The sequence below is a fragment of the Capra hircus genome, chromosome 23 (genome assembly GCF_001704415.2).
Source record: "Capra hircus breed San Clemente chromosome 23, ASM170441v1, whole genome shotgun sequence".
Taxonomy (NCBI): domain Eukaryota; kingdom Metazoa; phylum Chordata; class Mammalia; order Artiodactyla; family Bovidae; genus Capra; species Capra hircus.
Genome location: NC_030830.1, coordinates 41,047,711 through 41,075,182, shown reverse-complemented (window position 1 = coordinate 41,075,182; position 27,472 = coordinate 41,047,711). Strand labels below are relative to the sequence as shown.

The 27,472-nt window shown below is 57.4% G+C and overlaps 2 protein-coding genes across 16 annotated transcripts in view; both read left to right on the top strand.

Moving 5' to 3' along the window:
• SYNGAP1 (synaptic Ras GTPase activating protein 1) overlaps positions 1 to 22,703 on the top strand; it is a 30,070-nt gene extending 7,367 nt beyond the window's left edge. The window contains exons 4-20 of one of the 11 annotated variants that reach the window (XR_001917121.1): positions 4,407 to 4,498; positions 4,902 to 5,023; positions 6,760 to 6,913; positions 7,133 to 7,231; positions 8,589 to 9,215; positions 9,350 to 9,494; positions 9,709 to 9,853; positions 11,341 to 11,577; positions 11,701 to 11,902; positions 12,083 to 12,261; positions 12,805 to 12,846; positions 13,153 to 14,233; positions 14,576 to 14,749; positions 15,854 to 16,065; positions 17,133 to 17,223; positions 18,054 to 18,133; positions 20,800 to 20,896. Coding sequence is in view for 9 of the 11 variants with exons in the window: in XM_018039081.1 (XP_017894570.1) it covers positions 4,175 to 4,292; positions 4,407 to 4,498; positions 4,902 to 5,023; positions 6,760 to 6,913; positions 7,133 to 7,231; positions 8,589 to 9,215; positions 9,350 to 9,494; positions 9,709 to 9,853; positions 11,341 to 11,577; positions 11,701 to 11,902; positions 12,083 to 12,261; positions 12,805 to 12,846; positions 13,153 to 14,233; positions 14,576 to 14,749; positions 15,854 to 16,065; positions 17,133 to 17,223; positions 20,800 to 20,946 (3,867 nt within the window). In the remaining 2 variants the exon portion in view is untranslated. Of the gene's footprint in view, positions 1 to 504; positions 592 to 3,449; positions 4,293 to 4,406; positions 4,499 to 4,901; positions 5,024 to 6,759; positions 6,914 to 7,132; positions 7,232 to 8,588; positions 9,216 to 9,349; positions 9,495 to 9,708; positions 9,854 to 11,340; positions 11,578 to 11,700; positions 11,903 to 12,082; positions 12,262 to 12,804; positions 12,847 to 13,152; positions 14,234 to 14,575; positions 14,750 to 15,853; positions 16,066 to 17,119; positions 17,224 to 18,053 lie in introns of those variants that run through there. The other 10 variants (XR_001917122.1, XM_018039082.1, XM_018039081.1 and 7 more) reach the window with 10 other exon arrangements.
• The window catches only part of ZBTB9 (zinc finger and BTB domain containing 9), a 35,845-nt gene continuing 31,854 nt past the window's right edge, over positions 23,482 to 27,472 (top strand). Inside the window, exons 1-2 of one of the 5 annotated variants that reach the window (XM_018039073.1) lie at positions 23,482 to 23,635; positions 23,998 to 26,532. In XM_018039073.1, the coding sequence (XP_017894562.1) occupies positions 24,004 to 25,392 (1,389 nt within the window). In that variant the 5' untranslated portion in view covers positions 23,482 to 23,635; positions 23,998 to 24,003 and the 3' untranslated portion in view covers positions 25,393 to 26,532. Of the gene's footprint in view, positions 23,743 to 23,922; positions 26,533 to 27,472 lie in introns of those variants that run through there. The other 4 variants (XM_013973812.2, XM_018039072.1, XM_018039071.1 and 1 more) reach the window with 4 other exon arrangements.

The following is a 27,472-nucleotide window of genomic DNA, read 5'->3' as shown; positions in this document are numbered from 1 at the left end:
GTGAACGTTTGGGGTTCTCAAGGGGACGTGGAATGTGTAAAGGGAGTGGAGAATGTGCAAGGAACCTGGAAGTTTTGGGACCCTGGGGGCCTGGGTCCGAGAAGGTCTGTGTAGAGGCTGTGGACTCTTGAGCCCAGGAGAGGTCGCCGGACCTTCAAGGGGCATCGGCATTCAGGGCTCCTCCTCTCCTGGGTGGAGCCGCCGCCCCTCATTGCTCCGTGGTTTGGATGGGGGGTCCAGCTCAGGAAGGGATGGTGGGAGGCCCGGTTGGTTTTGGGGGTCCCTTCGCCCCCCTCCCGCGTCTCTCTCGCGCTGTCTCCGGGCGACGGGGCTCGTGACAGAGGCGGCCACGGCAGCAGCGGTCGCCTAGCAACGGCGGCGGGGCCCGGGCAACGGCGGCAGCGGCGGGAGCGGCGGCGGAGGGAGCCGTTCCCGCGGCCGTCACCGCGCGGCCGTCCCGGCCGTCCCGGGCCCCGCCGCCGCCCCCACCGCGCCGGGCGGCACGAGCCGGGCCGCGCCGCCCCCTCTCCTGCCGCACGCACCCCTCCCGCGCCGGGGACCCCCCCCGACCCCCCCGGGGGGCGGTGCGAGGTAAGGGCGGGGCCGGGCGGACGAGGAGCGCGTGGGGGTGCGCCGCGCTCGTGGGGGCGCGTGTGTGCGTGGGGGCGCGTGTGTGCGTGGGCGCGGGGCGGGGGTGGGGAGGCCGCGGCGGCGGCGGCGGCGGCGGCGGCGGCTGCTCCCTCCGCATGTTCTCGCTGCATCTGCCGAGTGGGGGGAGTTATGGTAACTGGAGGGGGGCAGCGGAGGGGGGTTCGGAAACTGGCCTCGTGGGGCCAGTCTCCGGAGCGTGTGGGGGCGGCCGGTGTAGGGTGGTCTTGGAGCCCCTCTGTGGAGGCGGCAGCCCCAGTGTCCGCGTGTGTGTCGGTGTCCAGGCTTGTGTCTCCTGTGGGTTAGTGCCATGTGCACACGGGGGCCCGTTCCTCGCGTGCACATGTGCAGCCAGCCTTTTGCAGCCTGTCTTGCCCTCGGCTTGCTTCCTACCTAGGGCTCTGCTGGGCTGCCCGCGGCTTGGGGGGCAGCCCTTGGCCGTACTGGTCCCTGTCACCTCTGACCCTGAAAACGCATGTCCCCGGCTGGGGCTCGCCTTCTGTCAGTCTCCTGTGTGTGGGGATGTGTGGCTGTATGAGGAGGATTTCTGTGTCCCTGGTGGCAGGTGTGTGTCTTTGCATGTGTGTTCCATCACTGGCCTGGGTATCTGTGTCAGTCCCAGCATGGGTGTCCAGGGCGTGTCTGGATGTGGGTGGTATGCAAGTGGGGGGAGTGTGTTCTTTGGAATCCTACCATGTATGAAACACCTTTGGGCTAGCAGGTGTGAGCCCCTGCTCCCTTAAAGAGTGGAGACAGGAAAGCTAGCTGAAAAGGGAAAGAGTGGGGTAAAAAGGAAAAGCGGGGAGTTGGGGGAGAGGAGGACTGAGAGAGGCTTGGCAAGGAGAGGGAATGGCTGAAGAGGGGTTGGGCAGGTGGGACTTGGTGGCTGGAGGGGTTGGGCAGGTGGGACTTGGTGGTGGCAGGTTGAGAAGAGAGGAGAGAGGAGGTGGGGAAGTGGCTGGAGCTGGTGGAGAGGGGGCCTGGGAGTGGGGGTGCAGCGCAGGGGCAAGAGAGTCAGGCCTTCTGTGAAGCGGTTGATGAGAGGAGAGTGGCGGCCGGGCCTGGGGCTTGTGTGGGCCTGTAGGATGGGGCTTGGCTGGCTCAGGAGAGGCCATCCTAGAGGCCGGCTCCCAGGGAGGCCTGGCGCAGCAGGACCTGCTGGTAGAGGTGCCCGTTCCTCTCCAGCTCAGTTCCTCCACCTGCTTTGGCAGCCTTCCTCCAGGGCTCCCCTTGAGAGCTGCCAGTGTGGTGTGACAGGGGAGAAAGGCCAAAGGGAAGGTTAACGGTTTGGGGGATTGGAGGGTTGGGGGAGATTCTGTGAGTGATGACAAGATTAGAGAGGTTGCAAGCCCTTGCTGTGTGTGTGAGTGAGTGCAATTGTGTGTGTATACAGCGTGTGTACATGTGTGGGTGTGTGCACAATGCCTGTGTTACGGGTCTGTGTAGGTGGCTGTTATGTGTATGTATGCGTGTATACATCGTGCAGGGATGGGACATGGACATGCTTTTCAGGTTTGCTCTCTGCGTGGACATGGGCCTGTGGCATGTGTTCTGAACATGTCACTGCATGCAGCACTAAGAACAGGATATCCTGTGTGTGTTTGTTTTTTCATTGTGGCAGTGAGGGTCTTTGTAAGCATATGCGTGTGTGGTCTCTGTGTACCTCTGACTTAAATATGAGTTTGTGCCTCTTAGTACTTGGTTATATGTGTAAGATTACATTACTTCCAAGAATCAAGCAAAACAATTAGCAAATCCATTCTCCTTCTGTTAATTCTTTAGTTCTAAAGCAGAATTTTAGTGGATTTGAAGTTAGACTTTCTGCCTTTATTACAGGATCTTTTATATGAACATAATGGTTGAACTGCATTATTTGGCATAGAATGAGGCAAGCAGACCTGAGAAAAGCAAAGACTTAGGAAGGAAATACCCTGAACCCTTAGATGCACTGCTGAGTATGTAACAGAAGGGTAGTTAATGCATTAGTTCCTTGATTTTTCTTTATTCTGGTAGCAATCAGGGACTCCTGTGTTGGAGTCAGGAAAGGGCTGGGGAAGAAGGGGTTGTCCTGAAATAGAGTGGTGTGGTTGTACTTTTCCTGTGAATGAAGGATGCTTGTGCTTTGGGGGTATGGGGGTACCTTGGTGCAGTCAGAATCATGGTTTACAAAAGCATGTGTCTTAGAGGTTAAAGTGGCCTCCCCTGTGTGGGGGCCCTGTGTGGGTCTCTGGGTTAAATGTCCTTTTCTGTAATGTGCTGCCTACATGACTGCCCCAGGTCCACACCAGCAGCTCTCATGGGCGTCAGGGTCAAGTATGCACTCCCCTGCTGCAGTGCTCACATATGTCTAAGCATGTGTCCTGTGGGGTATGTGGGCCCCAGGGCCTTAGGATGCAGACCTGTGGCACCGCCAACTCACCATTCTCTGCATGTCTCATAAGCACCTAGATTCCTCTTTATTTTTCGTATTGTGGTTATCATGTATATGTGTCCCCCTCCCCACACAGCTCAGTGTATGTTTCTGTGCTCCACACATGTGTTGCTGAGGGACTGACAAGGGTTTCCATGTCATGGGATCCACATTTTTGTGTGTAGATTTCCTAACACCTGGGTTTTAGAGGCATAGGGAAGCCGGGCAGTTAGCAGGCGATTTGCAGTTCAGGAAGCTGACAGTGAAGCTGTGGCTGTGGCCCTCCCTTGTTTTGGACACTAGAGGGTTAACAGGCGGCTCTTCCGGTCCCCCCCACCAGCCTGTAGCTTCTTGTTGCTGTGGAGATGGTAGCCCCGCCCCTGATGCAGCACCTGCCCCCCCATTGGCTGCAGTGGTGACTGTGGGGCTGAAGGGGGAGCCCAGGCCTGGGCAGCCATTCTGGAGCTGGAGCCCGAGCTTGGCATCCCCCCACTTTCATTCTCCTCTAGCTCCTCAGCCCCTCTCAATTCCCTGGCAGCAGAGCCTCAGCTTCCCTCCTCCGAGCTGCCACCCCTCCAGACTCAGAGCCATCCGAGCTTCCTCCGCGTTCACCTTCCCTCCTCCTCACCCTGCCCTCACTTGGGAGTCTCCCGAGTGCCCACTGCCCATTCTCCCCGCTCCCCTGCGTTTTTCCCCTTCCCCTTCCCCCTTCCCTTCTGACTCCTTGCCTCTGCAGTGCACGTGGAGCCAGCCCCTTCTCCCCTCCCCCCTGCCCTTTGCTGTCCCCAGGCTGCTTCCGCTTCCACTCCGCACAGGTCCCTTCCAGGACCTCCCCCTCCAGGCCAGGGAGGGGGTCATGGGAGGCAGTCCTGGCCCTCCAGACAGACAGGGCTTCCAGGAGTGGGGTGGGGGGGGAAGATGTGCCCAGCTGAAAGACGAGGAAAGCCTGCCTCTGGCCCATGACCTTTAACCCGACTTCCCCCTCAGCTGACCCCTTCCTGGGGGTGTGGGCACCAAGAACCTAGGTTCTGTGGCTCTTCGGTGTCCTTTATTCCTGGAGTTTTACTGATGCTCTCAGCCATGCCCCTTTGCTGACTGCCATCCCCAACCCCAGTCATGGGCCTGAGGCCCCCCACCCCGTCCCCCTCTGGGGGCTCCGGCTCAGGTTCCTTGCCCCCTCCTTCCCGCCGCCAGCCTCTCAGCCGCCGCTGCTCTTCCTGCTGCTTCCCGGGGGGTAGGTGAGGCTGGAGCTGAGGGGCAGAGGGAGGGGGCAGATGTGCTGGGGCCAGGGTGGACCCGGGGCTGCAGTGACCCCCTCCCACATCCCTGCTGGCCCTCTCCCCTCCAGAATACCACTTGGGTCGCTCGAGGAGGAAGAGTGTCCCAGGGGGGAAGCAGTACAGCATGGAGGCCGCCCCCGCCGCACCCTTCCGGCCCTCGGTGAGTGAAGGCCCTGCCAGATGTGGCTCAGCTGGTCCCCTCCCCTCCAGTCCCAGCTGGAGCCCCTGGACTGTGAGAAAGGGGGCAGGAGAGGAAGAGTCTGTGCGTGCGTGTCCCCCCACCTCTTTGGTTTCCCCCTTCCTGGCTCTGCCCCCTCTGCTTCTCAGACCAGCCCTCCCACCTTCTCTAGGCTGGTGTGTGTGTGTGTTTGTGTGTGCACTCGCACCCGTGGGAGCAAAGGAAGACAAACTGGTAGCAGGGCTCCTGTCCCCTTTTTCTCACCCTGGAGACTTCCCTTTCCCCCCATCCCACTTTCATCCAGGGGCTCTTTACCAGCTGAGCAGTGAGCAGGTGGAACTGACCCTACCCCAACCCACCCCTATCCCCCTTTCCCCCAACCCAGCAAGGCTTCCTGAGCCGGAGGCTAAAAAGCTCCATCAAACGCACGAAGTCACAACCCAAACTTGACCGGACCAGCAGCTTCCGCCAGATCCTGCCTCGCTTCCGAAGTGCTGACCATGACCGGTAAGGGGTCTGAAGTGGGCTGGACCAGGGTGGGATGATTTGGATGCAGAGTAGGGGGCTCTGGAGTACCCACTGCCCATTCTGTGGGGGCTATCAGAGTGTAGAGCTTGATGGCCTCAGATTGACTTGAGAGGTGTTATGGGGCAGGGGCCAGAATGGAGGAGCAGCAGGAGGTGGGGAGTGGGGGGGAGGACGGAGAGCGGGCTGTAAAGGGGATGAAGGTGAAGCCAAGGAGGGGCTCTCCTGGCCGGGGAAGGATGAGCTCCAGGCTGTGGTGGACGGAGCTGCACAGAAGGACAGAGATGGAGTGACAGCCCGGGAGAGGATGGGGAAGGGGCAGTGGGCTGGGAGGGACCGGAGGATCCTGGGTGGAGGGTCCCAAGGAAGGGGGGCGGGGCGGGGCGGGGCGGCTGGTGCATGTGGAGCGTGTGGAGGAGGGCAGGCAGCACAGGTGTGCAGGTCCACAGCCCGGGGCGGGGCGGGGGGAGGGGGGTGGCTGGAGGGTTCATCACCGACTGAGCCTGAGGAGGAAGGCCGCAGACAGGCCAGAGGGCACCGTCGCCAGGGCTGGGCTGGAAGGAAACCTCGTTTGCCCCTGGGGTCTGCTTCTTGGGGTCCCTCTTTGGGTTCCCCCCTCACCCAGTTCCTCCCAGGGGAGAAACCTGTCCTTCCTTACCCCCGTCTGGCCGCCCCCGAGGCAGGGCAGGTAGGGAGTTGGGCTAGGTGAGTCACACCTTCCCCTCCCCCTCCATGTCCCTGGAGCTGGATTTGGGGCCGGCAGGGGGTGAGGGCCTGGTATTCCTGGCCGCGGGGGCGGGGGGCCGGGGGAGCGTCGCGCTGACGGCAATGGAGCCCAAGATGACGGGGCTGCTATAAATAGCTCCACGGAGGCTCCCACACCCGAGCTCCCCCTCCCTTCCCCACTGCTCTCTACTCCTCAGCCCCTCGCTGGCTCCCGGAGCTTGCGTCCTGTGGCTCCGGCCTCCACTCCCCTCAGCCTCAGCAAGTGGGCCTTTGCTCTCCTGAGGGGTGCTCCCAAGTTCCCCCCTGCTTGCGCCCTGTGCCCTCAGCCCGTGTTCCGGGGCCCCTGCTCTCCTCCTGCCGCCCCGTCTCTCTGCTCTTCCCTTTCCCTCCTCGTCTTCTCCTTTCCCCATCTCTCCCTCCCTAGTTCTCGTTCCCAGACCCGTGCTCCTGTTCTGTTTTCTGCCCACAGCCTTCTCGTATTTCTTACTATTTTCCCTCACTTGTTCCCTCAATTTTGCTAAAATGTGTTCTGTTACCTCGTTCATTCTTGGATTTATTAAGTGCTTTTTAGGTAGTACCTATGTGGCAGGCCCAAAACAACATCTTCGTACTTCTAATTCTTGACTCCCAGGAATCAAGACTCCCACAGCTGTGGGGTCTTTTAGAGGGGTGATCACCTAGAAGTCCCATCTAGAACTGTCCAAAGCCCACCTGTTTCCTTTTTCCCTGCCATGGGTCATTTCTGGCTTGAGATATTTCTAGGTGTCCCCAGTATTCAAAACCCCTTAGGTGGTGGACTGAGGGGAGGGGCTTTGTCTCACACCTCTTGTGTCCTTCCCTGTACAGGCTCGGTTTCTGTGTCTGTGGGAAGTGGGTGTAGGAGTGCTTTCCCCAGGTCTCCGTCCATCCTAGAGCCCACTTGGCAATGAAGCCCTCTGGGTTTGTAAGCAGGCTGGGCCCTGATCCCCGCTCTTGGACCCCCACCCTGCCAGGGCCCGGCTGATGCAGAGCTTTAAGGAGTCGCACTCTCACGAGTCCCTGCTGAGTCCTAGTAGTGCGGCCGAGGCCTTGGAGCTCAACTTGGATGAAGACTCCATTATCAAGCCAGTGCACAGCTCCATTCTGGGCCAGGAGTTCTGTTTTGAGGTACTGGGTGTGTACGGCTGGGGTGGGCCCAAGGGTCAGGGTCCAGGAGAGGGAGGCAGAGAGGCCTGGAGAAGGTGGCAGAGGTGGGATGTCAGGCAAACAGAAGTCTCTGGGACTGGGAGGAAGGAAGAATGGCCGGGAGGAAGAGATGGTGGGGTGATCCCAGCCTTGGGAGTCCTCTCCCTTCTAGAGCCCCTCTGACCCCACACCCCTCTTCAGGTAACAACGTCATCAGGAACAAAATGCTTTGCCTGTCGTTCTGCCGCTGAAAGGGACAAATGGATCGAGAACCTGCAGCGGGCAGTGAAGCCCAACAAGGTACTGCATGTCTGGGGCTCCAGATGGGGCGGGGTGATGTCCAGGGGGCTGGGGGCCTGGGTGAGAGGGGTGGGGGGCAGGTGGAGGAGTAGGAGGAGTCCCCCTGTCTCTTTTTGTTTCCTTCTGCCTTATGATGTTTCCTTTCCATAGAAATCATAGATTGAGAGCTGACAGGGCTCTGGAATGTCCTCCAGTGCATCTTCCCTGCAAGCAGGGATGTCCCCCTAATACCCTGACAGGTGGGCACCCAGCCCCCGCTTGCAGTGTTTCTGTAGGACACATAGATTGGTCACGTAGCTGAATCTCGAGACCATGGTTTCTTCTCTGTACAACTGGTAGGAATGGGGTTGAAGTAGAATATCTCTAAGGTCCCTCTGGCTCAAAAATTCTGTGAGTCTGTGTTCTTCCCAGGAGAAATGCTCCCAGTTCCATCTGCTGTTCTCTGTGTCCCAGCTTCCAGTGAGCTCCTCTGTGGAGACCCTTGTTTGTCAATGTCCTCCTTAAAAACTAGACCCAAGATGCTGCAGTCTTCCCCCCTGCAGAGTCCAGATACCAGGCTCTTTTCACACTGAAACCTCACTGGTCATCGTCAGCTTCCAGGCCCTTTTTGCATTAACTGTAGATTCTCACCTTTTGCATTTATGCCTTTTTTTTTTTTTTTTTTTTCAGTTAACTTCTGATTGTCTTTGAAAGACTCCTCAGTTCTCCTGTTCAAATCCCACCTTAATATTATGGGTTTATTATTATAACTTTAGAAATCTTTTCCCAATACAAATTCTATCAACTGATATATGAGCTCAGTCTATATCAATTTCCTCTGGCTGCTGTAACAAACTACCACTAACTAGGCTACTTAAAATAACAGAAATTTATTCTCTGGTAGTCAGGAGACCAGAAGTCAAAAATCAAGGTGTTGGCAGGGCCTTGCTCCTCTGGAAGCTCTAGGAAGAACCCTCCCTTTCCCCTTTATACCATCTGGGGGTTGCCAGAAGTCTCCAGCATCCCTTAACTTATAGCTCCATCTGCAGAATTTTTACTTCCATCTTCATCTCCTTTCCGTGTATATCTGGTCTCAAAATTTCCCTCTCCACATAGACCCCAGTCATGGGATTTAGGGTTCACCCTAATCCAGTATTGACCACGTGTCAATGTGATTTTATCTGCAAGGACCATATTTCCAAAACAGGTCACATTCCCAGGTTCTGAGTAGACCGAATTTGAGGGAGACAAGGTTCAGTTCCACACACATTCTTAACCCTGTGATTGCTGGTCTCAGAGACTGGGTTTTTGACTGTCTCTCCTCTTTTGGTGTCTCTGGCTCTCTGGCCCTTCCCCTTCACCCACCCAACCCTGCCAGGACAACAGCCGCCGGGTGGACAACGTATTGAAGCTGTGGATCATAGAGGCTCGGGAGCTGCCCCCCAAGAAGCGGTACTACTGTGAGCTCTGCCTAGATGACATGCTGTATGCACGCACCACCTCTAAGCCCCGCTCGGCTTCGGGGGACACCGTTTTCTGGGGTGAGCACTTCGAGTTCAACAACCTGCCGGCCGTCCGGGCCCTGCGGCTGCACCTATACCGTGACTCAGACAAAAAGCGCAAGAAGGACAAGGCAGGCTATGTCGGCCTGGTGACTGTGCCTGTGGCCACCCTGGCCGGGCGCCACTTCACAGAGCAGTGGTACCCTGTGACCCTGCCGACTGGCAGCGGGGGCTCTGGGGGTATGGGGGGATCAGGTGGGGGAGGGGGCTCTGGGGGTGGCTCAGGGGGCAAGGGCAAAGGAGGTTGCCCAGCGGTGCGGCTGAAGGCGCGTTACCAGACGATGAGCATCCTGCCCATGGAGCTGTATAAGGAGTTCGCCGAGTACGTCACCAACCATTATCGGATGCTTTGTGCGGTGTTGGAGCCCGCCCTGAATGTCAAGGGCAAGGAGGAGGTCGCCAGTGCTCTGGTTCACATCCTGCAGAGTACGGGCAAGGCCAAGGTGAGTGCTGGGCCCTCAGGACAAGGCGACCTGGGCATGGGCACTCGCTTGTGGGGACAGTAAGGGAAGGGCATGTGTGTCTTCATGAGCTTGGGTTGAACAGAGGCTGACCCCTGGCTCTTCCTGGACTCCAGGACTTCCTTTCAGACATGGCCATGTCCGAGGTGGACCGGTTCATGGAACGAGAACACCTCATATTCCGCGAGAACACGCTCGCCACTAAAGCCATAGAAGAGTACATGAGACTGATTGGTCAGAAATACCTCAAGGATGCCATCGGTACAGCCCCCCTGCAGGCCTTCTCCCCAAACCTACAGACACCCAGCCCAACCCTAAACACAGCTCCTCCAGACCCTAAGTCCACCTTGCCTCAGCTTGATGCTTCCAGACGCAGAGTCCTCAGCCTCTAGCCTGATTCTGAGATTTCCCAAACCCCAGTTGTCTCTGCCCTTTGAAAGTGTGACTGACCCCCACTGTGCCTCTAACCCTGCAGGGGAATTCATCCGTGCTCTGTATGAATCGGAGGAGAACTGTGAGGTGGACCCCATCAAGTGCACGGCGTCCAGTTTGGCTGAGCACCAGGCCAACCTGCGGATGTGCTGTGAGTTGGCCCTGTGCAAGGTGGTCAACTCCCATTGGTGAGACTGGGAACGCTGGGTTGGGGGGCCGGGGTTGGGGGAGTCGTGTGTTCATCTGTTCACCCATCTGTCCATCTTCAAAGAGACCCGAGAACCAGTTGTAGGCAGAGTGCTGTGCTCAGTGCTATAGAGCAGACAGAGAGCTGCGAGGCTTGGCCTCTGCCCTCAGAGGCCCTGCACCAGAGAGGGCGGGATATCAGAGATGCAGAAAGCCAAGGGGCAGTGTAGTATATGTTAAGTTGCAAGGAAGGGACCCCCATCCTGCCTCCACACATAAGGTCAGAGAAGGCAGAGCTTGGAGATGAGCAGAGGCAGCTTCATGGGAGAGGTGTTCCTGGGCCGGGCTTAGAAGATTAGGCCAGGTTCTGACCTATAGACCATGGTGGGTTGAGAAGCTGCCTCGGGAGAAGGCTGTGGAGGAGACCCATGCGTGAGGGCAAGAGGTCCTGGGGCAGCAGGCAGAAGTGGTTTAGTGGAGCGTGTGGCTCACTTCAGTGGGGAACAGAGGGCCACGTGGTCGGACGGGGTGAGGAGAGTTAGCGTGTGAAGGCCTCGCTGCCCGGTAAGGGAGCCTGAGTTCTCAGTAGGTCAGGGGACGCCTATGATGGTGTACAGTATCGTGACCGTGAAGGTTAGGCCTTCGGTAGAGGTGGGTGCAGAGGCAGCTGGATAGGGAGATGAAGTCCAGGCTAGTTGGGGGCTGTTGTTACTGTGTCAGGCATGGAAATCAGATCCTGAGTCAAGACCTAGCAGGAAAAGTAGAAAGGGGCTGCTGTAAGTACCCTCTGCGGAGAGGATCAGTGGGTGTCCTTAGCTAATTGGAAAGGAAGGGCTGTGTCTGGGGGGGTCCTGAGGCCATGAGGCTGGTGGCTGGGTGACCAGTGGCCTCACTGACAGAACCAGGGAGTCAAGAGGGGGAACTCAGCGGAGGTTGGAGGTGTGGGAGCAACGCTCAGCTCTACTTGCCATGGTTCGAAGTTTAAGGTGTCAATGGGACATTGCAGAGGAGGGCCTGGGAGGTGGGGGCGTGAACGCTGAGCTGTTCCAGGGACTGGGGCCATGCCTGGGGTGCCTCCATCCCCATTTCCCTGGAATCCAGAAGAGTTGGGGGGTCCGAGCTCCCTGTACCTCGAGTGACCCTCCATCTCTCTCCCACCTCTGTCTCTCCCGGTGTCGTCTTCTCTTCTGCTCTCCTCGTCTCTCTGGCACATGCGCTGTCTCTCTCCCGTGTGTTCTGTCCCCCACCTCCTCTCCCTCCAGTCCTCTCTCCGCAGTCCATCCCCTGCCGCAGCCCTCTTCCTCCTCAGCCCCCTGCCCTCCTCCTGCGCGCCCTCCCTCACGCCCTGTCACTCTCACCTCTGTCTCTGCACCCTCACCTCCTACCACCTCCCTCAGCATGTTCCCTGGAAGCTGAGGGTCTCTGGGGCTCAGTCCCGGTCTCTCTCTCTCTCTCTCTCTCTCTCTGTCTCCCCGTCCCTCCCTGCCAGCGTGTTCCCGAGGGAGCTGAAGGAGGTGTTTGCGTCCTGGCGACTGCGCTGTGCAGAGAGGGGCCGAGAGGACATTGCGGACCGGCTGATAAGCGCCTCGCTCTTCCTGCGCTTCCTCTGCCCGGCCATCATGTCACCCAGCCTCTTCGGGCTCATGCAGGAGTACCCAGATGAGCAAACCTCGAGAACCCTCACGCTCATCGCCAAGGTCATCCAGAACCTGGCCAACTTTTCCAAGTGAGGGAAGCCTCAGGCTGGGGGTCGGGTGGGGCTGGCAGGAAGGGTCTCCTGAGTCCCTAGAGGCAGGCGTGGGTTGGGGCCTTCTGGGTGTGACCTGTACTTTCTGGATGCTTTGGCCAGGTTTACCTCAAAGGAGGACTTTCTGGGCTTCATGAACGAGTTTCTGGAGCTGGAGTGGGGTTCCATGCAGCAGTTCCTGTACGAGATCTCCAACCTGGACACGCTGACTAACAGCAGCAGCTTTGAGGGTTACATCGACCTGGGCCGAGAGCTCTCCACGCTGCATGCCCTGCTGTGGGAGGTGCTGCCCCAGCTCAGCAAGGTCAGCACGGGCCCCTTGGCAGGTCCTTAGGTCTCCAGAGGCTCCTGTGGCCCAGAGACCATCCCCTGAGCAGCTTCTGCCACCCTTCTAATCCTGGACACATCATGGCCACTTCCCGGGCTCAGACACCTTCCCCCTTCTGAACTCTGAGGCCCCTGGGTAACAGCCTCCCCCTTCTAGGAAGCCCTCCTGAAGCTGGGCCCGCTGCCCCGGCTCCTCAATGACATCAGCACGGCACTGAGGAACCCCAATATCCAGAGGCAGCCGAGCCGGCAGAGCGAGCGGCCCCGGCCTCAGCCCGTGGTGCTGCGGGGCCCTTCGGCCGAGATGCAGGGCTACATGATGCGGGACCTCAACAGGTGAGCCCCGGGAGTCCCCGGCTGTGCCCTAAGAGCCCACATGTCTGTCCCAGATACACTCCTGGGTCCGTGTGCCTCTCTCGAGGACTTGAAAGAAAGGAAAGAGAAGCGATTTCTTAGAGAAAACTGTAAGGAGACAGGTCCAGTCAGTGGTTAGGCTAGAGCCTGTTCAAGTCAGAGGAAGCCAGCAGCGCAGAGCACCCCCTGCCAAAAGCATCCCTTCAGCTCCACGCGCTGTCAGCCTGGGGGCCCTCAGCCTGCCCAGGCCTGCCCCAGGCTGGGGCTCAGCCAGGACACTGGGACCAGCCACCTGGTGTCAGGACGTTCAGATGGCTCTGTCCTAGTCCCCGCCAAGACCCCGCAGACCCTGCCTGCTCTGGCCCCCCCTCGCAGGGCCTCCCCTCCGCTGCCGGGCACTGCCCGCCCTGCCCCTCCTCTCCATGACACCATTCCCATCCGCCACCCCGCCCACCTCCACGCGTCCGACCTCTGCCCCCTCTCTCCTTCTCTGCCTGTGCTCGCCCCTCTTGCATCTTTCTCCAGCTCCATCGACCTTCAGTCCTTCATGGCTCGAGGCCTCAACAGGTGAGGGGCTCTGCGCTCCCCCGCCCTCTTCTCTCTGCCGTCTGCCGCCCACTCCCAGCCTTCTCCATGCACCCTCATCTCCCCCACGTCTGCCCAGACCTGACCTGATCCCTCCTCCTGTTGCCCCATCTGCCCCCGCTGCTGGAGGCCCGTCCCACCCTGTTTCTCTCGCACCTCTGCCATCCCGCCTGCCGCCCTCTCTCCCTGTGGCCCCCTCTTCACCCCAGGCCTTTGCTGACCACAGAGGCTCACCTGCTGGTGGCCCACTCTGACCTCCCACTCGTGTGCTCCCTTCCCTTCCCGCAGCTCTATGGACATGGCTCGCCTCCCCTCCCCAACCAAGGAGAAGCCCCCGCCACCACCGCCTGGTGGGGGGAAAGACCTGTTCTATGTCAGCCGCCCACCCCTGGCCCGGTCCTCCCCCGCCTACTGCACGAGCAGCTCAGACATCACGGAGCCGGAGCAGAAGATGCTGAGTGTCAACAAGAGCGTCTCCATGTTGGACCTGCAGGGCGATGGGCCCGGCGGCCGCCTCAACAGCAGCAGCGTGTCCAACCTGGCGGCTGTTGGGGACCTGCTGCACTCGAGCCAGGCCTCCCTGACCGCGGCTTTGGGTCTGCGGCCTGCGCCTGCTGGCCGCCTCTCCCAGGGGAGCGGCTCGTCCATCACGGCGGCTGGCATGCGCCTCAGCCAGATGGGCGTCACCACAGACGGTGTCCCTGCCCAGCAACTGCGCATCCCCCTCTCCTTCCAGAATCCTCTCTTCCACATGGCCGCTGATGGGCCAGGCCCCCCAGGGGGCCACGCAGGGGGCGGCGGCCACGGCCCACCCTCCTCCCACCACCACCACCACCACCACCACCACCACCGAGGCGGAGAGCCCCCAGGGGACACCTTTGCCCCGTTCCATGGCTACAGCAAGAGCGAGGACCTCTCCTCAGGGGTCCCTAAGCCCCCTGCCGCTTCCATCCTTCACAGCCACAGCTACAGTGATGAGTTTGGACCCTCTGGCACTGACTTCACCCGTCGGCAGCTCTCACTCCAGGACAACCTGCAGCACATGCTGTCCCCTCCCCAGATCACCATTGGTCCCCAGAGGCCTGTCCCCTCAGGGCCTGCAGGCGGGAGCGGTGGTGGGGGCAGTGGCGGGGGCGGTGGGGGCCAGCCGCCCCCTTTGCAGAGGGGCAAGTCTCAGCAGTTGACAGTCAGTGCTGCCCAGAAACCTCGGCCGTCCAGTGGGAACCTGCTGCAGTCGCCAGAGCCGAGTTATGGCCCTGCCCGCCCACGGCAGCAGAGCCTCAGCAAGGAGGGCAGCATCGGGGGTGGCGGGGGCAGCGGCGGCGGCAGCGGCGGCGGCGGGGGACTCAAGCCCTCCATCACCAAGCAGGTAGGACAGGTGGGAGGGCCGGTGGGGCGGCGAGCGGGAGGGGAGGAGGAGACGGCTCGAGGGGAAGACGACAGTCTGTGGTCTGAAGTCACGGTTTTCTCACCTTTCGTTCATTAAACAAAGCGCACACGGGGCCTACTTTGCTCCTCGTGCTCTTCTGGGCACTGTGTGCTTGTCAGTTAACAGACAGGCCTCCCTGCCCTCTTGGGGCTCCCAGGAGAGATGTGATGAGAACAGCATTCACGAGGGGATCGGTGGGGGGACTCCAGTCTCCTTGGGCCGTGTTCCCTGCCTCTGAAAGCGCCCGCCTCCTTCTACCTTCCCTCTCCCCTCCTGCCCCAGCATTCCCAGACGCCGTCCACGCTGAACCCCACGATGCCGGCCTCCGAGCGAACGGTGGCCTGGGTCTCCAACATGCCTCACCTGTCGGCTGACATCGAGAGCGCCCACATCGAGCGGGAAGAGTACAAACTCAAGGAGTACTCCAAGTCTATGGATGAGAGCCGACTGGACAGGGTACGGGGGCCCTCCCTGCCCCGAGCCCTGTCATTACTCACAGGGCAGGCTTGTAGTCCCTTCCAAGGGCAACACCTGGGGCCAAGTAGTTACGAGAAGAAAGGACAAAGACCATCCCTTTGGAGAAGCCCTCAGTCTCTCAGGGGATCCAAGATACAATCAGTCCATTGAAAAGCCCTTTTCAGCTCTGTTTTGTGGGTTCCACACATGGTAGATTGTCGGGGGAGGCACGCTCTGTATTAGACTGCATCCATGTTCCTCCCCAGGGAGAGCGTAAGCCCTTGGGTCCTGTGACTTCTCAGGAGGGAAGTTACTGCAGCAGCAGTGGGAGCTGATCCATTGGGCAAAGGCAGGGCAGTTATACCACGAGCCATGCGCGGCTTCCCCAGTCATTGTCCCACAGGCACCAGTGATAGAGGGGTAGCCATCAGAAGTCTAGTGCAGGGAAGTGGCGCACGTAGGGAAGACTGTCCAGATTCTCAGCTGCCGGTGGCCCCAAGCAAAAGTCAGCCGAAGCTCTGGCCTTTACTCACTTAGCAGAAAGCTGTTTGGGACCCATTGCTACAAGGACCCTGAAGAAGAGGGAGACTGCAGGGTTAAATTATACATATAGGACACATGATTCCAACTGGAGGAGCAGAGAGGTTTTTGGGGAGAAGTAGTCTCTGAGCAAAGATAAGTGGTGGGATTGATGTAGATAGACTTGAGCTAAGAGAATGTCTTTAGGGCTTATTATAAATTATTTCCAGCACCATTTGACAAACCAAGGACAAAATGCCTTCCACCTGTGTCCATGAGTCTGGCTAGGCTGCTGTGTGGGTTTTCCTGAGTCCAGGTGCCAACGTGAGGGCACGTGTGTACCGCTAGGATGGGGGAGTCCACGGTCTTGTTACATCTTGACAGAGCCTCAGCCCCATGGGATGACTTTCTTAAAAGTTTGTGTGTGTGCGAGAGAGAGGGAGATCAAGAGGCCAGGGAAGGGCTGGAGGAGACTGGTGAGGATCCCTCCCCACACGGTGCTGTGCTTAGCAGGCAGGGTAGAGGCTGGGTATACGGTCAGGCCCAGCCCCCCTCACAGTGCGGGGTCCTGTGCCCGGCGGGCAGGTGAAGGAGTATGAGGAGGAGATCCACTCGCTGAAGGAGCGGCTGCACATGTCCAACCGGAAGCTGGAGGAATATGAGCGGAGATTGCTGTCCCAGGAAGAGCAGACCAGCAAAATCCTGATGCAGTATCAGGCCCGGCTGGAGCAGAGCGAGAAGAGGCTACGGCAGCAGCAGGTGGAAAAGGACTCCCAGATCAAGAGCATCATCGGCAGGTGAGGAGCGGCCCGGGGAGGGCTGTGAGGAAAAGCCTGAGGCTGAAGAGGGTCAGCGAACCCTGCCTCCAGTCCCACCCACTCCCCCAGCTCAGGACACCTGGAAGAAAGCCCACTCCCCTCCTAGGGATGCCACCTCCTCCACCATTTACCAGATGGAGAGAAATCTCATGCTTAGTGCATTAAATGTCCCTTTACTAAACTTTGCTCTCTCTCTCTCCTAGTAGAGTAATGTCTGAAGCCCTTAGAAATGTACTTCTTACTGTCCAACCATCTCTGTGTGTCTGGACTGGCCTAGGCTGGGACTCCAGCCTATGATGCTCACCCCAAATCTAAGCAGAGGTCCCTTAGCCACAGTGGCCCCGACCTTCCCATCCTGGAGAGGTGTTCCATCCTGGAGTGAACGATGCTCACCCTCCCTTGCGCTCTGCCAAGCCCTGAGCTCCAAAGGAAGTGTCTCAACAAGGGGGTCTGTTAGCTTGAGAGCTGGGTAGGACCCCACACCCCACTCCAACCAGGGCCAGTTCCACTGCCATCCATTCTCAGTGTATTTTTCAGGAATATTAATTAGAAAAGCTTGACTTGAAACTTTTTTGAAAATCACTGCTGTGATATCCTTTATGAGAAATCACCTTGAGAACCTTCTTTGAAGGGAGAGAGAAGCTGGGAATTATGATTGTAGAGACCCCTCTTGGGCCAGGGGTGTCCAGGGGCTGCCCTGGAGGCAGTCTCAGTTCCGTGAGGTGGCATAGGGAATGAAGCCAGATCTTCAGCTGCAGTGTCTGTGGAGGGGCCTGCTCATGGATAGAGTGCTGAGTGCTGTGTGCCTGGTGGGTGGGGTCCCCAGGGCACAGAGGCCCATCCTCAGCAGGGAGATGCAAGCATTCCTGAAACCGGGTGAATGATGGGCAGTCTCTGGGGATCCAAGGAATGGAGGGATTCTGAGTGCAGGGGAGAAAAGTGCCAAAGCTTCTCAAGAGAGTAGCAGGGTTCCCAGGGTTGGGATCTCCCTGGGCAGGCTCCCCGCCTGTGCCCGCCACTAACCCCACTGAAGCCCGTCCCTTCAGGCTGATGCTGGTGGAGGAGGAGCTGCGCCGGGACCACCCCACCATGGCTGAGCCGCTACCCGAACCCAAGAAGAGGCTGCTCGACGCTCAGGTGGAAATTACAATGTCATTTATCTTCTCCGTGTCCCATCCCCATCCATCCCACTGTCCTTCGTGAGGTCACTGCGCCAGCCACCCCGGCCCCATCGCCTCCGTCTCTCCCGTCGTCCTCCGTCCGGCGGCCGTTCCCGGCTGTCCCCGCGACCCCATCTTCATCCCGTCGTCTGTGCCTTCGTCACTCCTAGCAGCGTCAGCCCCCACCCCCCCGTGCCTCCCCACCCTGCCTCCCCTGCTCGGCTGCATTTCAGGACCTCCAGCCAGAACCTCAGCCTCTCTGCCCCCAGGCCCGAGTCCTGGCCCTGGCCCCGGCCCCTTCCGGGCTGGCCCCCGTGTAAGTCAGAGAGCAAGGTCTCCCCAAGCGCCTCTCAGGCCAGGGAGCCCCAGGCGCTAGGGGTGCTTGTGTCCCGGGCTCCAGCGGGTGCCCTGGGGGTGCTCGTCACCACTGCTTCCTGGGCCCCTCAGTTCTCCTTGTCTTTGACAGCTCGCTAGGCCTCTTCCCAGCTCCTGGGATCTTGAAGCCCATCTTCCGGCCCCACACTCTGAGCCCTCCCCTCCTGCCTCTGTTTAAAGCCCAGGCTGCCTTCTTTGGCCCTGCTCCCCTTCTGGTCCTCACACCTGCCCGACCACCCCAGCTCCCGCCATCCGCCCTCTCTCACCCCAGCCAGCTTTTAGGACTTCCCTCCCACCCTCTAACCCCTTGTTTCCCTCCCCCCCAGTTCGGCTCACTTGCCCACCCATGCTTCTCCTCTGCTCTGACCTCCAGGCTCCCCCCCAGAACCACCAAGGCTCCTGACCCCTTGACCCCACTCTCTCCCCCTGCAGCTCCTCATCAGGTAATTCTCCTGGTTCCGCTTTGACCACGGGCGGAGGACACAGGGGGAGGTGACTCCGGACCACTGCAGGTTGGTCGTGAAGCCCACTCCCTCTGACTCTCCAGAGCCCCTCCCCGGTTCACGGCTGCCCCCCACACCTGAGGACCTCCCCAGATGCGACCCTCCGGACACCTGCACAGACCCATCTTCCCAGGCACTGCCCCAGAGCACTTCCTTCCGCCTCCCAGAACCGTTCAGGGACCCCTGCCCGCTACCAAGCGCTTTACCCTAGACGCCTGCACATCCCTAGATCACAGCGCCTCCCCACACAACCTCCCCGCACCTCCCCCTGAACCCTGCCTCCTCCTCTAACCTCTCCAGTGTATGTCTGTCACCCCCCATTTCACCAAAGCGTCCTTGGGGGTTGGGACGTTGGGGGTAGGGTTTGTTAAAGAGGGGTGGTGACGCTGGGTTAGGGGGGCGCTGGCTAAAGGGGCTGTGATGGCTGCAGCAGGTAGGCTGGGGTTTCCTCTTCCTTCTCCCTCCCTCTGGTTCTGTGGAGAGCCCTCCTTCCTTCCACCCCTCACCTGTTGATCTTCCTCCTTCCCTACATCTGTGAGATAGACAGCATCTGGGGCTCCTATTCGGCCCTGCTGGGTGGGAGTTAAGTGTGTAGTTAATGCAGGGAGACTTTGGGGGCTTGGAGAGGGTGCCATTCAGATGTCAAGACAGTAAGGGTGAGTGAAGCAAGGAGAAGGATCGAGAAAGGAGACCCTGATGGATGTTAGGATGTGGACGGGCCCACATGGTGTGGGAGTTGGCAGTGGCAGGAGATGTCTTCTTAGATAAGATCATGGGCTGGTAGCCGTGTTGCTTTCAGGCAGAGATGCTAGGTTGGGGGCTGCTAATGCCATTCACTCCCTTTCTCCTGCTACCCGGACAAAGAATCCTACCTGAAAAGCCAGTAAATGGGAACCTGTCAACCAGTGACATCACTTCTGAGAGGCTTTATTTTCTGCAGGATGGATCTGCAGTGGGCAGTGGCTCCTCACACTGTAATTTTAACTCTCTGCCTGCCCAGCCTCTGTCAAATTAGTTAGTGAGCTGAAAACAGATGCTGCCAGGCACCAGGGGACCTCACCATTTAAAGGACTCCTGTGGTGAATTCTTTTGTAAAATGAATAATGGCACCCTAATTTATCTCCTTTCTAAATTTGGGTCCCTGGGGGTGTAGGGGGCATGCAGACAAGCAGAGGGAAGGGAGTCTGAGGTTTCCTTCCCCTGCTCTCCCGCCACACTCAGGATGCCCTACTGCACGTGACTTCCTCTCTCACTGACTCCTGGAGAAGTGTGGGAGATACTCAGTAGCTAAGAGGGCAGCTTTGCTTAAATCTTGGGTTTGGGTGACCTTTGAGAGGTGAGGAAAACTAATCCAGGAGCCTCTGCCTGGAATGTTGTTAACGTCTTTAGCGATTTGGTCAGACACAGCTTGGTTGCTAGGCTTCAATGCCCTATATCCCAGGAAATAATCTGGACACTTTTTCTAAACCCCCTTCAGGTATTGGTCCCTCTGCAACTCAACCATTAACATAAAAATTAATTTTATGTCTGTATTTTTAAAAGCCAAATGAGTGACCTGAAGCATAGAATACATGGTGTTCTTCTCCGCTCCCAGCAGAGGAACAGAAGCCAGAGCTGAGGGGCGGAGACAGGAGTTGGTCCAGGAAGGGTAGGAAGGGGTAGAATAGGACCAGGGGTGGGAGTCCCCCTCGCCCTCTAACTGGGAGCCCAGGGTGAGGGGACGAAAGGAACGTGGGGGTGGAGAGGAACAAAGTCCTTCTGCTTCCTGGGGACGCAGAGCTTGGGGCATGCTGCGTCTCTGCAGGAGCTCCTGGTCCTTCCTTTCTGATACCAGCGTGAGAGAGAGGCAGCCCTCCCACAGGATTTTTCCCTTCCCACATTACTTCCCTGAATCCCATTCCTTCACCCCAGTACAGTTAAACCTCTCTAATTTAGAATGTTGTATTTGAGGAGATGGCCACTCTGAATAAGTGACAAAACTGAATGACAGTATCTGTTTAATGAAATGCATGTCTTCAGAATATATACAGTAAGTAGAACTCCATGGACGAGGCTTTTCCACTCCAGGCCCTCAGGGAGCATGTGTTAATGAGTGGATAGGATTGAAAAGCCTGTTTTCTGGTATAGATTAAATATTCCCTCCCACAGACATGTTTCTACTATTAATTTGCTTAGCACATTCTTTCTTCACAGATAAAGGAAAACTCAAGCCCGGTTTTTGTTCAAATTATGAAAAAATTCCAGTCCATGGGGGTTTGGATTAATGAGGTTTTGCTGTACTGCCTTTCCTTGTTCCCTCTGCACTAAGTTCCCACCTCAGGTTGGCGGTGGCCTGGGAGGGGGCCCTGGCAGCGGAACGTGCCAGGGTTAGCTTGGGGGTGAGATAGGAAACTGACCTCTTTTGAAATGGGTTCCTGGTGTGACTCCTGGGGTTGAAGGCCCCAGTTAGGAGTCGGGGTGAGAGTCTCTTCTCCCTGATTTCAGAAGATGTACCTTCTCCTGCAGGTGAGAACAAATGAGGAGGATGTGGGTGGGAGGGGTCTCCTGGGGGAAGGGGGTTGGGACAGTTGGTGGAGTGGACCAGCTCTTGGGGGAGGCCACTGCTTGGGGGCTGGCAGCCAGGCCCCCGCGAAGCGTCTCAATAAGTCCGCGCTCTCCTCTTTGGTATCTTGCAGGAGAGGCAGCTTCCCCCCTTGGGTCCAACAAACCCGCGTGTGACGCTGGCCCCACCTTGGAACGGCCTGGCCCCCCCAGCCCCACCTCCCCCACCCCGGCTGCAGATCACTGAGAACGGCGAGTTCCGAAACACCGCAGACCACTAGCCCACCCAGCATCTCAGACTTCCTCCTCCCTCCCTGTGCACCCCACCCTGGAACGGCACCGACCACCAGGACTGGACGTCGCCGAGGGACAGCGGGATCACCTCCCTGAACGCCTCCTTGTGGGGCACCAGTCCCCCACCCGCACTGCACCATTTCTGGGAGGGAGAGCGGGGACCCTCAGCTGCCCCCTTTTCCTTCCTGCTGGGGTGCTGTCCCCTGTGACCCCCAGGACCCTTGCCCCAGGACACAGACCCCTTCACTCCGGGGTGCTATCCCCATCCTCTGCCTCATCGTTCCCCTGAGCACTGGGGGACAGACCCTCACCCCCACCCTGGGGGTGCGGCACCTCCAAACTTTCAACTTCAGGGTGATTTTTTAGCAGTAACCAGAGCTGACAATCTAACTCCCCTCCACCGCCCCATTTTGGCCTCCCCTGTCCCCCTTGTTATGGGGAGGGGCCCCAGGTGAGGGGGTCCTATTACCCCTTGATTTCTCAGGAGCGTCTGGGGGGGCTCAGCACGCACAAACTCCTTCTCCTCCTACCACTCTCAAATACTCTCCCTCCCCACCCAGAACCCAGATGGGGTGGAGGGGCCACCGGGCAGGGAGGGGGCGGCAAAGGGGGAATGGGACTTGTCTCCCTTTCTTCCCATACCTGATCTGCTCTTGGCTGGTCCCAGAGCGGGGTGAGGGGGCTCAGGCCCCCCCCTCCCCCAGTGTGTTGGGTGGGGTGGAACTGAGGTTCAGGGGAGGGGTTAGGGTTTAGGAGGGGGGTGTATGTTGGGGAGGACAGACTAGCTGATCTGCCCTACCCTGACACACACAGCCCCCCTGCCCCCCACTTCTTGGTCTCTACTCCCAGGGGGAGGGGGGAACTTACTCTAGGAAAAGCCATGTCTCTCTCCCCCAGGGCAGGGGGACCTGTGTTGGAGGAGGGGTGTTGGGGGCCCCCTTCCATGACTCTGTCCCCTGGGGGAGGTAGGACAGGGCTGGGCTTCCCTCTCATCCTCCCCCTCCCCCCCCCCAATCTCCCTCCACGTCTCTCCCTCCCGCCAGCGCCAGCTCCACAATTTTTCGGTGTTTCTCTGTACATAGCTCTCTGGCGGGATAGGGGAGGTAGGATGGATGGGGTTTGGGGTGGGTCGGTCATAGGAGGAGAGAAGGTCCTCCTTGGCACCCCCTCTTCCCTGACTGCTGTCCTCTACCCAGCCTTGCCCCCTCATCCCTTCTTGCGTTTGGTATTGAGACTTCTCGGACTCCACCCTTCTTTCTTTTGTATGGACAGTTCCCCTTCAGTCCCATACCCCTACATACAGACACCCAGCCGGGGCCAAATTTATACTTATATAAAAGTTGTAAATATGTGAAATTTTATCCCTGTGCCCTTCCTTGCTTTCCCAACCTCAGACCCTACCCCTGGACCTCCTTTCCTCTCTTCTTTGGCTGTTGTAATTATCTGGGATTTGTACTGTACATATCCGGGGTGTGTGTGTGTGGGCTGGGGGCAACCCCTCTGTACAGCGCTTCCTGGCCCCCTCCCCACCACGATTCCCTCTCCCCCAATAAGGGTAGGGAGATGTTCTTCCTACCTGTTTTATTTTGTTTTCTCGTTCTCCCTCCCCACCCCACCCCACGCCCAGCCTACTCTCTCCCCCACCACTGCCCCTTTTCTTCCACTCCCAGCCCCATTTCCTTTTTTTCTGGAGTGTGTGGTGAAACAGAAAAATCATGTTTAATAAACGGAGATTGTTCTTTTATCGCGGTGCTGACTTTCCTAGTCTCGGACCTCCGGGAGGATCAGCATGGTGACAGGAACTGCTGTTTGAGAGGAAGCTGACAGCTTGGGAGAAATTCTGTATCCTTGTGTGACGCCATAGTCTTGGCCCTAGAATATCGCTCTCCCAACTAGCAAGATTGTTTTGAGTAGGGGTTTTTGCACAGGCCAAATTTCCCCCATGTGTCTCACCATTGCGCCACTTAACCCCCAAAGAAAAGAGGTTAAGGAACAGCAGCAGTATCTGATAAAAAATAACAAGTGTACATCTACATGTCCCTTAAAAGTAATTACCTAGAAGTGAAGATTATTTCATTGTTGGTTAAAGTGCTCCCGTACGGAACGGAGGAAAGAACTTGGTGCCTCAGCCTTGTGGAGTCGGCCCCTGAGCCAGCACTTGCCGTCTCGGCTTCCCCTGAGGAAAGGATGGGAACGCCTACCTCGCTGGTGGCGGGTCGGGGGAGGGGGCGTGGGATAGAAGGTGATGCGAACAATACCTAATACGCTAGGTGTCCTCTTAATCTCAGCACCCATCGGGGGCAGGCGTTACATTTAATCACTTGCACGGCTCACTGGTGGCGCCCTCGGTACCGCCTGCGCATTCTCATCCCTTCTGCGGCCCCGGCCGGGTGTACTGCCTCCCGCCAGGACCGCCTTCTCGCCGGCGTGGCCAATCGACGTGAGGCTTGTAGGCCGGCGCCCTCCGATTGGCTGCCTCCCTGGCCCCGCCCAACTCCCCGGGGTCCGCTTCCGGCGGGGAGGAGGCGGTTTCCGGCCGAGGCGGCGCGGTTGCTGCTGAGCCGCTCTGGACGCAGGACCGCGTGTGGACCCGTGGGGGCGTGGCGGCAGGAAGGGCCAAGTGGCTGGCGCTCGCGGTCCCCGGGTGCCTGCCAGGGAGTTGGACTCTGCGGGCACGTGAGTTGGGGAGCGGAACGGTGGGAAGAAGCCGACCGGGCCGGTGGGATCCGGCTCGTGGCTGAAGGACCTCCTCCTCGCCACAGGCCCTTCAAGTTCAATCCCCGGTTGGTGTTTTGTTGTGGTTTGTTCTCGTTTTCTTGGCGGGGGAGTGTGTGGGACTGTTCTGCCCGAACCACCGGCTACCGAAAAGTTCCACACGTTGGGGTGCAGCGGAGGCGGACGTTGCTTGGGGAGATACGATTGTCTTTATCCACAACTTCTGTGACCCCTTCTTTCCTCCACAGCCCTCGTCGCGCAGGGGCTCTCCCCCGCCCTCTCACCTCCTGTACCCGACCCTCTGGGGTCTTTTTCTTCCCCAGGAGGCCATGGATACCTCGACGCCTTTGCCTCCTGTAGCCCCCTCCCCAGCCTGCAACCCAGCCCCACGGACGATCCAGATCGAGTTCCCTCAGCACAGCTCTTTGCTGCTGGAGGCCCTGAACCGCCACAGGCTGGAGGGAAAGTTCTGTGACGTCTCTCTCCTGGTGCAGGGCCGCGAATTGAGGGCCCACAAAGCAGTGTTGGCCGCCGCTTCTCCTTACTTCCACGACAAACTACTTCTGGGGGATGCACCGCGTCTCACCCTACCCAGCGTTATTGAAGCCGATGCCTTCGAGGGGCTGCTCCAGCTCATTTATTCGGGGCACCTCCGTCTGCCCCTGGATGCTCTCCCTGCGCACCTTCTTGTGGCCAGTGGCCTGCAGATGTGGCAAGTGGTAGATCAGTGCTCAGAGATCCTTAGAGAACTGGAAAACGCAGGTGGTGGGATTTCGTCCCGAGGAGCAGCCCCTTTCCACTCACTTCTTTCCACCACAGGAGGCTGGTGCATCCGCTCTTCTCCTTTCCAGACCCCCGCACAGTCTTCTGCTTCTAACCAGAGCTCGATTGGAGGGGAGGGGAGTGAACTGGGAGATATATTACAGCTTCAGGTTGAAGAGGAAGATGAGGAAGAAGATGAGGAGGACCAAGGGTCAGCAGCATCCTGTCAGACTCCTCAGCCTCAGAGAGGATCAGGGAGTTTTCCTCCCCCTCCTGCATCCCACCCCCTGCCCACATCCACTATTCCTTGCAGAGTTCCAGAGGGCGAGAGTGCCCCACTTGAGCCTTCTGCTCCTCATACTGCATTGCCCCCCAAAATCTTCTACATCAAGCAGGAACCCTTTGAGTCCAAGGAGGACATAGCTGGAGGCGGAAGTCCGTCTGTAGGAGCAAAGGAGGAGACCAAAGTGTTTCCAGCAGGGAACACTGAAGAGAATGGAGAACTAGGGTTCCTGCTGCCCTCAGGAGCAGGGACAACATCTGGAGGAGGTGGTCCATCCTGGAAACCAGTGGATCTTCATGGGAATGAAATCCTATCAGGGGGTGGGGGACCTGGGGGAGCAGGGCAGGCTGTGCATGGGCCTGTGAAGCTAGGTGGCGCTCCCCCTGCAGATGGAAAACGCTTTGGTTGTTTGTGTGGGAAACGCTTTGCAGTGAAGCCAAAGCGTGACCGGCACATCATGCTGACCTTCAGCCTTCGACCCTTTGGCTGTGGCATCTGCAACAAGCGTTTCAAGCTGAAGCACCATCTGACAGAGCATATGAAGACGCATGCTGGAGCCCTACATGCCTGTCCTCACTGTGGTCGCCGGTTCAGAGTCCATGCCTGTTTCCTTCGCCATAGGGACCTCTGCAAGGGTCAGGGCTGGGCCACTGCTCACTGGACTTACAAGTGATTGCTAAGGCCATATGCTAACTTTCAGGACAAGGGAGCCACTACTGCTGATGGATACTTATTACCCCTCACTACCACAGTACCCTAATCCTGTATCTTGATGTTGGTGTTGGTGGTTTTTTCTTGGCCATACCTCGTAGCATGCTACCAGGGATTGAACCTGCACCCCTGCAGTAGACAGTGCAGAGTCCTAACCACTGGACTAGCAGCAACGTCGTATCTTGTTAATTATTCCACAAGGATAGATATATTATGGATCTCTTCTTGGGTATGGGCCTCAACCTGACAGATTTGAAAACTTGATTTCTCATCTCCAGGTTTTTGCTAACTATCCTCCGGGAAACTGGTTTACAGGCCCTAGATATACTGATCAGTTGCCTGTAATCGATCCTTTCATACAGGAAACTGGATTAAATTTCAGATTAGAAGTTTTATTTGATGAGAGAGGAGTTAGAGCAAGAAAAATTATGATAAATGTTTAATTCAGTCTCTATGAGAAGTTAAGGGAGCTGGTCTCCATCTAGAGATGTGTTTGATTCAGAGTTCTAGTAATCCAGAGACTAAGCTCTAAGCTTTACTTTTCCCTCATCATTGCTGAAAGTTTATGAGTAAAGGTCTTCTTATATACTTTTCTTTTGTTATGATTTTCTGGAAACCCTTCAGTCTATAAATTACTTTCTCACCAGTAGGTACTTTTTCAACACCTTTATTTTGTATGTTGTAGTTGAGCACTTTAACAAATTGAGAATTCCATGAGTCACTTAGAACCCTCTTTAATAGAGGTATTCCCTCCACAGTCTGTGCCTCTTGTCTACCTTTGACCACCACTTATCACTCATATTGATCACAGGGACTGAAATGTGATCAGTGAACTCAGGAGATGGCCACTGACCTAAAAATAAGATACTCTCAGGGGAGTGCCACTGCTCTGAACAAGAGGCCAAGGTTAGAGGGACTCAGGGCTGAGATGGCACATGCTGAAAACTAGAGAAATAACTGCACAGTGGGACCATACCTCCTCCCTGTCCATCCTCACCCACATTACAGCCCCTTGGTCCACACATAGAAGGGTAGATATTGGAATGGGGAGATTGTTGTAGTTTTCTTTATTTCTTCAAATAAACTTTGCCATGAAATCTAAGCTAACTATGAACTGAATTGAGTCATTTATATGGGAGAGAACATGTGAAAAGAGTTGCAAAGACCTGGATGTATTCCTTATGCAGCTGGGTTATGTCAGTGGGGGAAGAATCAGATAGTTTCATGCTGATGCAGAGAACACAATCCTGGACATTGGTGGACCAGATTCTCAGTCCTCACCTGCCTTTTTTGTTTTGAGGGGTGGGGTGTTATGTACCTTCTAACTGGTTCTTTGTTTTTTTGTTTATTATTTTAGAGATTGTTCACATGATTTTATAATGTTGCCTCCTGACCTCATATATTATATGTATTGTTTGGTTTGTTCAACATTTACTGCAAAGCACTGTACTCAACCCTGACTTAGACTCTTAACCTTGAAGAGTTTGCAGCTACTACCAAAGCTAGACATAATGACAGTGTGGTATAGTAAGTCCATGATGGGGGACAGTACAAGCTACTGTAGTGGCACAAAGGAAGCTGAGTAAAGAACCTATTATAGATCACCAGAGGTTTCACAAAGACCTCCGTTGCCAGAGTGTGGCAGTGGGGGTAGGTGGCCGAATTGATGTGGAAATGGTGAGCATGAGAACTGTAGAGGCAAGACTGGCAGCCTTTGCCAAAGCAGGTACCTCGGAAGTTATTAGGTATGGAGCCTAAAGGGGCTACAACTATGACTGTGGCTGAGAAGGTGAGTTCTAGCTGGGATCTGTCAGTCTTTCTAAAGAGCCATCCCCACTATTAGGACTGACCACACTGGGTACAGGGTCAGGGATGGAGGCTGCCACCCTTGGATCTACTGCCATGCCACCCACCTGTCATTCTTTGGTGCACATTCTGTAAATGGGTGTATCTGTTGGCCAGGATCCTTGGATTGCAAGTAATGGAAGCTGGCTCTGACTAGCCTTATCAAAACAGGAGTCTGAAGGATGTAGAGTGGCTCC